Source organism: Mirounga leonina, unplaced genomic scaffold (genome assembly GCF_011800145.1).
Source record: "Mirounga leonina isolate KUSES-001 unplaced genomic scaffold, KU_Mleo_1.0 Mir_129, whole genome shotgun sequence".
Classification (NCBI taxonomy): Eukaryota; Metazoa; Chordata; class Mammalia; order Carnivora; family Phocidae; genus Mirounga; species Mirounga leonina.
Genome location: NW_023270323.1, coordinates 56,121,134 through 56,133,361, shown reverse-complemented (window position 1 = coordinate 56,133,361; position 12,228 = coordinate 56,121,134). Strand labels below are relative to the sequence as shown.

Genomic DNA, 12,228 nt, shown 5'->3' with positions numbered 1-12,228 from the left:
CATTAATTCTTTTATCCCTATAACATATAAGGAAGTAGATATTATTATCTCCCTCATGAGGATCTTGAGGCTCAGAGAAATTATATCCAAGAAATTTCATCCAAAGGCACAGAGCTTATACATGATGCACCCAGAATCACACTCAACAATGTTGAGACTCCAAATATCCTGTTCTTCTCACAAACTCACTGTCCCATCAGGACTTGCTTAGGAGTGGCATGGGTAAGACTGAAGCTAGGGTTGGGTGCATGGGCTATTCTTATATCCTTTTCTAACTTGGTTGGGTCGAGTGACTTCAGACAAATTAGAACACTGTTTAGAAATCTTAAGCCCTTTGTTGTAGCCCTAGGTGACATTTATGTAACTATAAACCTCCCCTTCTTCCAGAGAGTAATCAGATACTTAGAGAATTACAAACTGCTTGTTTGCATCAGTGATTCCTATCCTGTCCCTGTCCCATGCTTACCTTTCTAGTTTTCCCAAATTTCCCAAACAGACAAAAAGGCAGGGATCTAACACCATATGCATAGCCTTTTGGATTTCATCCCCTCACACCTAATCTTTATTGACTTCAATAATAATTTTCCAGTAAAGGGCTTATTTATTTGCTCTCAATTGTGTTATATAAGGCAAAAGTAAATCATTTTCTGACAGCTATTTTAAAATCAAGCACTTTAATCACTTGAGTAAAAGAGATATTTTCATTTGGATTAGGAAAGTAAAGGTAATGTTAAAATATTTGTTGGAAAACCATTACCAATTGTCTTTCTTTATTCTTGATCATCCTTCTGTAAAACCTTTTTCATTGTCCACCAAATTATGCCAGAATTTAGACACGCCTCTAGAAAAAGAAATCTTCATATAACAGAAAGTCAAGAAGTATAAAAAGAAAATTAAATGCTTTAAAAAGAAAGAAAAGCAAAAGGTGCCTGTATGTGTTTTTTTCTCCCCAAAAGGAGAGAATAACACAATTTTTCATTGCAGAATTTTCTCAAGTAATGTTAAGAATATGCTATTGCTTGAATTTAAAGAACAAATTGTAGGAATGGTGTGAACATCTAGACATTGACTAACAACTGATCACATGATCAGAGAATTAAGTAATTCGTATGTTAAATAAGCAAGTTACTCATATAGCATGAAATATCTGAGCTTAAAAACAAAAAACCTCATTGGAAATATTTTAAAACTAAATGCAACATTTTCATGCCTTCTCTTAGGAGACGAAAATATCCTTGTATCTTGAGCCCCAAGCCAAGGGCCTGGAGTAAAGTCCCAGGATTCTGGCAGAATACATAACTCAGCATGTGAAAATCCTTACTGGTGCAGAGCTGTCTTCAAGAGTCTTAACCATACAGTTCTCTTCTGTAATAAAGATGCCTGTATGGTTTCTGAAATGTATAGGACAGCTTCTGGAAACATTAAATGCCTGCATAAATCTGAGCTTTCCTTGTTATTTCTAATGATTCCACTTATTGTCTGCCTGTCGCTTCTTGTTGAGGTCACTGTACCAGCATCTCCCTGGGACCAACTCATCCACCGAGCCCAGTAAGGGCAAATATGCTTCTTTTCAGAGAAAGAGGTGGAATTCTTAAATTTGTTATCATTTCCTCTACATCAGGAAATGTAGGGAGGTTGCCCCATTGTTGGCATTAAGTAGTAAAATTTGTGACTTGGCAGCATCTGTTTCCTGTGCTGCTCAAACACTTTTTCTTTTTCTCTTCCTTTGGAGATTCTAGCTTTTTCTTATGGGCGTGAGTAGCAGTAATTGACCTCTAACTACTCAGCTGTTACATTTTAAGAAGGAGCATTGTAGTGTTATGAGAAACACTAAAGTGAAAGTCAAAACACTTATTCTTTGGCCTCAGCTCTCCCACAGGCTGGACCCCTGGCTGTGGCCATCCTCCCTGCTCTGTGGCTGAGAGGATAAGTTAAGGCAATGAGTGTGGGAAAGCACTTTCTGTGTTATAAATTGTTCTAAAATTGTTTGCTATTATGATGGCTTAAAACCATACTTTCAGAAGGAAATTAACTTGAGGTCTAAGAAAGGACTGTAACTCTCTAAATGGATGTAATGGCTCTAGTAAATAGGATAAGTAGAACTTCACGAGTAATGCTAAAGTGGCCATAGGATCTAATGAATACCATTTCTGCATCCAGTCTTCCAGAGGTTTGAGGTGATTAGCGGGGGGTGCAGAGGAGGGCTCTAAGGAACTGATAGACAATACCATTATATTTTGATATAGAATATTTTATTTTTTACTGATTTACTCAATGCCAACTCACAAGAGTAGTGATGAGCTGTTTTCCGTCTTAACTCAGGTCCAAATTTAAAAGAAATAGTACTAAACTAAAGCATGAAATAATGTTCTTAGATATCAAAACCACATCCTTGGTGAAAGACTGAAAGATTTCGAAGGTTACCAGTTGTTTAAGGTCTGCTTCTATAATACCACAAAATAGGACATTTTAAGAGTATGTCTTTTTATGAAAGGGAGAAAGGAGTGTCTTTAATGATTATTTAAGACCCCGTGTAACTTTTGTGTTAAAAAAAAAACCTTGCATAATTAAAATAAGAAAATATAGAACACAGAAAAGCACTATTCCACACATGCCTCCCCTTAATAAGTTGCAACATAATACAAATTGCATTTGTTAATCATTGGCATTTCTTTTGAGGATTCATTTGAGTCATCAAGATTGGAAGTTTTGATTGCTCGTGATGAATCTCTTATAGCCTTTCTTGATTATTTTCTAAATCTGATGACAAACTGCAATGTGTCTCAGCCAATTAGGCTTGTCAACTTCCACTGTGGTCCCCAATCAAGTGTTTGACTTTGGAAATGACGGGAGATCCTTATTAAAAGTCATGCTTCTTGGATAGAGATGTGGCAGCCCACATGTGCCTGATGGCAGAGAAGACAAGTTGCCTTTTGTTAAAAGCAATAAGAGGAAATCAGTTTCAGCAGGAAATAATCCAGACTATGAAGTAAAGGCTGAGGGAAGAAATTGAAGAGCCTCTTCCTTCTAGTTGATGAGAAATTGCCTCAGTCTAAATAAATATAATTTCTTATGAGCTACAGAGAGTTCAGGTACACAAGGAAAACAACAGGTAAGAGGACTAGTTTGCATAATCACACAGTTCTCTGAGTTGTCTCTAAATGCATCTCAAACAAAAGAAAAGCAAAGTGCTACACATTTGAAACTGGAAACACAAATTAATCCCTGAAAAGCAGAGAATCTGTAAATCACTGTGTAAGTAAACTGACACATTGTGTGAGACGTAAGTAAACTTAGCTGATTGGAGAACATTCTGGGTCATTTCTGCAGGGAATGACAACCACTTTCAAAGAGATCTTCCCTGTTTTGGTAGCTTTAGTCCTGATTATTTTCTTGTGTCTTTGATAGGTACTATCACATGAGAAAAAGAAAAGTTTGAACTTGTTAAAGGAATGAAGAAAAAAAGGAATGTTTAGAGTAAAATAGGTCTGATCTTGCACTTTGCATTTTTATAAGGGTTTTTCCTTTTCAGGGCATTTAGGTCAGCTTCAGATAAACAAAGTATCCCAAGATAGAAAATATTCTCAAAAGAACTCACATTTTGCTCATTTAAACTAACTAGATTACAAAGACCATTCATAAAATCTGCCAATAGTTTGATTTTTTAAATTCTTCTAAAATGTGTATTTGAGAGACATGGAGGGAATTTGGCATTAAAAAAAATGAATAAGAAAGTGCTTTTTCTTTTGATGATAAAATTAATAGGGTCTTCCCATGTAGAAGTCAGATAGCAACACAGCATGTACAATGACAATAAATAATTATCTTTGCATTTTACCTTTGGGAAAGAGGAAAGTCATTCCAGATTCCTGGGAAGAGCACTGGAATTCCCTCATTGAGCTCTCAGCACACAGCATAAAAATCTCAGGCCATAGTGGTTCAAAAATCAATGGGCTGACAAATGTCAGTATTTCAGTTATCGATCACAACAGGAAACAATGGTGTGCGTCGGATTGCCTTCATTTGAGAGATTTGGCAGAGTGAAACTTCTGAAATAGCCAATACAAATGATAGCCAAAATAGGAATGTAATGTTAAAGTACAGAGGATGGTGTGTGCAAATAGAGGCAGAGGGCATAAATGTTTGGGAGGATCATTTAAATAACCCCCTCTTTAATTTTAAACCAAATCTACCCAAGATCATGTATAGGCAAATCTCACTGATTACATTGTTGTGACTATATTTGCAGAGGTTAAAATCTGTCTGTCTTTTAAGTCCAAAGCCTTGTAAAAAAAAAAAAAAAAAAAAAAAGTGATGCCATATGATATAAATTGGAGCCCAGTCATATTATGTTCTTTTGTTTGGCAATAAAATAAACTACAAAATATATTAAATAAAACCCTAGAGGTTATTCTTTTAGAATCTGTTGAGGAGGACCGGGTTTTGTTTTGTTTTTGTTTTTGTTTTTTCTTTCTCTTTTTCAAATAAAAACAAAGTCTATTAAAAAAAATCTTTAATAACAAGAAGATACATACTTGTTCTCCAAAGACAGACACATATTAACAACTTTACTTACAAATACAGGTAATTTTTAATTTCCATCTCTAATCCTGATCCCTAAGAGCTGTCTAGATATGACTTAGCTTTATAGTAATAGAAGACTTTTCCCATTCCACTAGGCAGCAACATTAATTAGGACCACATGCTATTTCATCAAAACTTCAGGAGCTTGACTGCATTTACCCAATGCACTGCATTTCACGTAATATTTCTATTCAGCAAACACACTGGCAAATGTATTTCTAGGTGAACATTTAAGGGATTATCTTACAGCACATATTAGGTCATTTGGCATGGTGGGTGGGAGGTGGGCGTGGGCTAGGGTGGGGTAGGTGATGATATTGCTAGTATGTTCACACCCGTAACCTACTTATACTTTGCTTTTTTTACTTTTTACCACATGATGTGCTGTCAATTTAGGTTCTACTTCTGAGTCACCCTGATGTTTTAGAATGTATTTTAAATATAAGGTTTTGCATATTTGCATTCCATGAATAATGTATAAGCAGGAAGGAATCCAATTGGCAAAAGTACACGATTTCTGGGATAATTTATAAATACAGAAAATTATCTATTTGGATTTAATAACTTTTCTTATGCATGTGGAAAAATTTATACCCAGACAAATATACATATGCGTTTTATTTCACTTGAGAATATACACACGTCCCTGTCCTGTAACAAATGCATATGTACCTGTCTTCTACATGCTTAAATTTATTAGTTTGCTCATTCCTCTCTTTCCATAATATTCGATGTTTTTGCAAAACCTTATCTTTAATGGATATGAAATAAAAACTGTTCTATGGGAATGATGAACTATGGGGTTTACAAAAAAGGAAAATAATATGATAAATAATATATGTATCTCCCCCTTCCAATTTCATGCAAATAAGGAAAGCCTGTTGCAGAATGTCCAACTATAACATCGCCTTCTCCTTGAATTTCAGATTCAAGACCTCTTCCAGATGTAGCCCTGACTGGGAAGTGTACCCGTGAGTGTGATGAATATGGCCACTCAGACTCCTGCTGGATGCCGGTCCGCACTTCTCCAGAGAGGAAGAAGAGCCAGCCCAAACTCTCCACTTTCATGCCTGTTGATGAACGAGGAAGCCAGGAAAAGCTGGCCAATGGTGAGGCCGCCATCATGGGTGACCGCAACAGAAACCTCCTGAACAAAAAGTTGACCTCGTCCTATGAGACCTTCAGTGCAGCTAGTTTCAGCAAAAATGAGGAAGCCAACCCTGAGGATATTCCCCTTACAAAAACAGGGGAATACAAGCCATCTCCTGTCAATACTCTCACTAGAAGAGAAGTTTACCTGTAGGCTATAAAGAAGAACAGCAAAGTTCTTTTCATGTATGAGAAGGAGAATAAGGGGCAAAAAACCTTACAAAAACCGTGTAATCAAAAAGAGGGGGCTACCAAAGAGACAAAGCTTTGCCTGCCACTTCTGCCTCCAGATCAGGCCTTTAGTGATACTGTTAGCCTGATTGTAATGTATAATGTAGAAACCATCCTTGTTACTTGCATGTCTAACCCCCTCACTGATTATTCCCAACACCCGCTATTCCTCTTCCCCATCCCCCTCCAAGGAGGAAAAAAAAAAAAATTGGTTGCAAGTTTCTTTCATGGTAACAAGCCTGATTAACAGAACACAACACACCCTCATTATCCCTAAGCTGAAGCATGATTTAGTCACTTTGATTTAGTTAGAATGCCATCCGGTTGGTCAAAAAAACACCACAAAAAGCAAAAAACCGAAAAACAAACAAAGAACAGATCAGGTAAAATGTATTTCAGACATACCATCAGAATATGATTAATCACCATGAAAGGCAATCCCCCCATAATGATAGAGTTCCTGTAAAGGTACAGTTCTTATTAAGGTGGACTCTATAAGAAGAATATTGAGAATCTCACAGCTTTAAAATTCTAACAAAGACTGACAGCTAGACAATACCCAGTTAGAGATTGCAGTCCCAAACTGGCTTATACAGAGTTATTTTCAAGTCAGGGGTATCCACTTCAATCCCATACATTCATCGAATATTCTTAGTATACACACAATCTTGACCACATATATCAATTACACTAATTATAACTTGTAAAAATTATATATATATATATATTTTTCAGAACAGCACCACTGTTATCAACTAACTGGAACAATTGTGTCATTAAAAGGCCAAAGATCACACGGCAGATCAGGGATATCATGAAGCAGATTTGGTCTTGACGTGGAAATCCATTAAGCAATGAAAGCAACTGAACCCATGCACACACAGAAATACTCAAACACTAGCTTCTTTTACATTGTCTCTATACCTGAAAACATGCATTCTCTTTTAAAATGGGTTTTCTTTGAAAGCTCAGAAAACGAAAAACTAAAGTGATGTATTTTTGGTATTACAGTAGGCAATTAGTTAAGGTTCAAGTTTAGTTTCAAAAACTATTATCAGGGAAGATTCCACTTGTAAAAACCATATTTGTGGGTAGGTAGGGAAAGAAGGATATGTTGGTATATAGTCTTTTAAGTTAAAATCACTATTATCATTTTAGTATCCAGGTGATGCTTACTGGTCTTATTATTTACGTCTCAAATTACCAATTGTATTTTTTATGTGTTTAAGGCACTCTTTCATATAACACAAGTGCATTAATTTTGAATCCTGTGCAATATAGCACTATTTCAAGACTCACAACATTGAAACAAGGTGACACCCTAATTGATTTGTCACTAATGTGATTCTGAACATGATTGGGTATGTCTTAAAACAAATCCAGACGGAAGATGAAAGAAATGAGTTCTGGGCAGTGATATGTCTCCTTGTATGTACATCTCAAAGTGGAAAAATATGCAATTTTTTCAGTGAAAAAAAACCCCACAGAATATGCAGACTTTGGGTCATTTGTTCTATAGAGGATGATTTAACATAATTAGAAATTATGAGCTGGGACATTCAGACAGAAGTGACAATCCAGGGACAGAATAGGGGATAACAGGTGAAAAGAGCAAATGTTCCCAACACTGAATGTTTGCAACCTGGTTAGGACATAGCCTGATGGCTCTCTAGCAAACTGTAGAAATAATGTAGCTTTGGATAGTTTTATTCTTTACAGAATTTCTTAGTATATAAGGTGAAGCAGCCTGGACTAGAGGTTGTGAACTCACTATAGGTCATCAAAATGTTTATCTTTGAAAACCACTTCTCTGTTTGGTGGGCTACTCTTTTGGGGTCATTTCCTTCTGCTCTTTCTTAAATGGAGTTTTGATTTTGATGTTAGTTTATGTATAATAGGATGAAAGAAGATATGTAATTGAAACAAAAACATTGGACTAAAATACCAATAATTGAACATGTTTATGTTTGATTATTATTTACATGATGGAAAGATGCAATTCTAGTACTTTGTTAGGAAAACTGCATTAAAGCAGTTCTGCCTTGTATAATCTGTAAGTACCTATTAAGGCAAAATGCTTCTAAAGATACTTATGAAATGTATACATATTTTTTCTTGCACGTTTCAAAGCAAATACTCAATTGCATAACACAGGTGTTCAATAAACTTTTTTTAATGCATTTATTTTCTTTCTTTCATGAGACACTTGAAACCATTAGATAGCTCATTTCACTCTATCTTAAAACCCTTCCGTTGTCTATAAAGCTAATACGGGTCATACTGGACCTTTGGATTAATTGGATCCACATTCCTCAGTGACGTTTGCACCACATTCAAGACAGCCATGTCATTGTCATTTAACTCATGAGCCTTTCTTTAGAACTAAAATGGGTGTGAAAGAATAAAATTCAGTGTACTGTAAGTATTCTCAGTAATTCTAGTAGAATTAGCTCTCATAACATGTTTATTATATAATGAGCTGGCATGACACAGAAATATATTTTGTGTTTGTATGACTTTTATTTTGAATAGGCTAAATCCAGTGCCACTCCATATATAGAGTGCTTTTGAAAAAAATCAATAAAAAGAAACAAAAAAAATAAATAAATGAGTGAATGCAAAACAAGCAACTGTGCCTTTTATACCTGTTGTTATGGTAAAAAAACGGTTGTTGGGTTTGGACAATGAGGGAAAATGGGCTATTCCCAACTTTTTTGATCCTGTATATTTACCCATGTTTATTTTCTGAAAATAATAAATAATATATTAAAAATTTGCCTTCTGACAAACTCAGATAATGGACCAGTCTTAAATATCGTTCATTCATAAAACAAAACTAAGGCATTAACATGGACTGCTTAATTCTGACTAGAAGGCTAAAGCATTTATTGTAATAGTAACACAGAGAGAGATTATCAGGGGTGAAATCAGTCCATTTTGCAAGGTCAAATATTGATTTCAAATTTCTATTCTTTATTTCCTTTTTGTTGTTATTTTTCTTCTAGCTGCTGTTTCATTTTGGTTGTACAGTATATAAACCATACTTGTTTTCTGTACACAAGACTCCCAAGTGAACTTTGCATGCGTTATACATTAGGACACATTTATAAATTAATAACTATATAAATTTATGTGTATTAAAATTTATGTGTACGTCTGTAGTTTCAGTCTAAAATCTAATGCTCATTCTGAACCTCCAGATATCATTTCTGTATGGTTTCTGACTGGCCTGTTGCCTGAGTTTCAGAAAACAAGGGAGGCATTATTTTTATGGGAAGAGAAACTAAGATGGTACTGAAGATGTCTGGCTGAAAGGCTACCCTAGGAAGCTCTCTTATAGGAAAATAAAATAACACACAGACCAGAAGAAACCTCCAAGAATAAAGCCATCCTAAACCCAGGCCTGAGAAATCTGAAGACCCAAGTAATTTTAGGGATATTGTATCCATGATAAATATACAATGTGTCCTTAGGGGGAAAAAAAAACAAAAACAGTGAAGATGATCAAGAATATTCTAAAGCTGGTCAGTTGTGACCCAGGTAGAGTAAATCTAACATCTGGAGGAAAACCTCATTCTTTCAGCTACTAGGGTTTACTTTCAGACAACTTTTCCTACATTTTAAAGCACTTGCATTCAGTGTGGTATGATCTGTTTGTAATGTTAATCATTGACTATTGTTCTGCTACTTGGATGTTGATAGTGAAGCAGAGAACAATTTATCATCGTTTATTATGAGTCACTATGCACGCAACTATGCTGAACATGGCGAAATGTATTAAACACTCGTCCAACTATTTATGAAATACTTTACATAATTTAATTTGCTTTTGTACAGTTTTATGTAAATAAAGTGCTTGTCAATTTTGTCTCTGCAAATTAAAATATAACATGGTCAAATGGTTTCACACTTGTAAGCGTACTTCTCTGTTGACAGGTAATTCCGTTTTGATTGAACGAGAAGTGAATGGATGCATGTACCAGTTTGATTTAAAATCGTTTGATTTCTGCTAAGTTAAGATGGAGTAAAGAAGATAATGCTACAGTAATTGTTGATTTAGAGGACACCGTGCATAACTGTCATTTTACTTTGCTTTATAACAGAGTAGAACTTGGATCTTCCAGTTTCATCCAAATAATTCCTAAGACAGTTACCTAGCTGGCTTTTACATGTTAAGTGGGCAGTAGAGGAACTTCTCATCATTAATATAAGGATTGATTTTTTTCCGGTGTTATCTAGAGAAATTTCACGTTTAAGGTAAAACTAATTCTAAGTCAAAATGTATCTCTGTTAAGGACATGTTTGGTTTTAATCTAAAGTAGTGACTACAGAAACATTAGAGATGAAAAAAAAGCCTTATATCATGTGAGATGTAGAGAAAAAAATTTGAAGCAAAAAATAGAATTTTTACTGTGCTCATTTTTTTCTTTAGTTAAGCTTTCTCTGCTTTAATATTTTTTCCAACAACCAGCATATATATATACAAATATATATGTGTATATATATATATGGCTATTCTGTTTACTGTTATCAGATTATACTCGTAATTATAATGGCTATCTTCTTTATTGATTTAATGGTATCTATTCAAACAGGTAAATTCTCTTCTTTAATCCAACTCAGAGACTTAAAAGAGAAAGAAAATACTTTCTACATATACAAATAGATTCTAGGGAGTTTTTGGCCCATCTCACAACAGTACTGCTAACCCCTACCTATGTAGGAAATTAGGCATTCTCAAGATCCTTGCATGGAAGTTTCTCTACCATTTTTTTTCTCTCTCTTGGATAAAATCCAATGTACTTTATATAGAATGACATGTTCTTTCTTAAATCAAAGATAACTTTGTAAATTGATAGTGGCTGGCAGCCTTCCTTCTCTGAAAAAGGAAGTTAAGAGTGAAGTATGGTGAGAAAGTCTGCTGCAAGTTGTAATGAGGTGAACAAATGATACGTGCATTCATTTGGCTTTCTGCATTTCTAATGGTGAGAACTGAACATCAGTACCTAAGTCAGTGGAACGGTACATAAAATGAAATCACTGCATATTCTTGTTTTAAATTTTCTATTTAGATTCGACAAATATATATTTCTCTTTACCCTAAAATTGCATTCTTAGGTTAAAAATATATTATTTTAAAAACCTCAAACATGTAAAAACACAGTGATACATTTAGAAAGAAAGTAGACCTGAAGAAGGCCAACAAAAGTTGTGTGCATTCCTTCCAAGGCTTAGGTCTCCATTATTCTACCATTTCTGATTTGTTGGAAGAGTTTCATTTAGTTACTTAGAAGCTTGACTTAGCACAACAGTATCTTACATTTATAGCACACATTATGGTTCACAAATGTTTTATAAGATTCATCACAAAATTCCCATAATACCTGCAATAGGTGAAAAAACTATTAGATGAGCCATGTATAAAGGGTTTTACTTTTATTGAATTGTTCTCAGATTGAATAAAAACATAAAGTTCTGCCAATATTAACATTTCCCCCCTGCTAGCTTATGTACCAATCAAAATATTTTGCATGATTTAGCAGAGTGACAAGGAAAAGAATTCTCCTTATTTACCCGAATAAAATAGGCATTCGTAAAGTGGGAATTAGGGGGATGGGGGCACTAATTATGCAGATTGGCAGGTAATTATCTTCATTTGACATTGCACAACATACCCTGGCAGTAACTGTAATTTGTATGGGATTTCTGACAGCAAATTGTAAATCTTGAAAACAGCATAGCCTAATTTCTTCCTGCTGAATACCCCTGGTCTAACCTATCAGGCCATGAGGTTGTTGTTGTTGTTGTTGTTGTTGTTTTAAGATTTTATTTATTTATTTGACAGAGAGAGACACAGTGAGAGAGGGAACACAAGCAGGGGGAGTGAGAGAGGGAGAAGCAGGCTTCCCGCAGAGCAGGGAGCCCAATGCGGGGCTTGATCCCAGCACTCCGGGATCAAGACCTGAGCCGAAGGCAGACACTTAACGACTGAGCCACCCAGGCGCCTCAGGCCATGAGGTTTTGATGGACATTTGCTGGATAAATAATCTAGGTGTTGGGATTTGAATGATCAAAACTGACAGCACTATCAAAATTGATCAGATAATTATAGAATTCCCAAATTTACTTTGGTTTCAACAGGCTGATTTCACAAATAAATTCATTTATTGAGTTTTTGTCTTGTTCCTTTTCCATTTTTATATTTAATCTTTTTTTCTGTGTCCCCACCTCAAAGCTCTTTGACATACTTTAAGTTATTTACTC

General features: G+C 35.1%; 1 protein-coding gene across 6 annotated transcripts in view; it reads left to right on the top strand.

The window, feature by feature from the left end:
- Positions 1–9,868, top strand: part of PCDH7 (protocadherin 7) — a 418,493-nt gene extending 408,625 nt beyond the window's left edge. For 4 of the 6 annotated variants that reach the window (XM_035005167.1, XM_035005166.1, XM_035005165.1 and 1 more), the window contains one exon: positions 5,511–9,868. In XM_035005167.1, the coding sequence (XP_034861058.1) occupies positions 5,511–5,887 (377 nt within the window). In that variant the 3' untranslated portion in view covers positions 5,888–9,868. The remainder of the gene's footprint in view (positions 1–5,510) is intronic. The other 2 variants (XM_035005175.1, XM_035005168.1) reach the window with 2 other exon arrangements.
- Positions 9,869–12,228: the final 2,360 nt, after the last annotated feature.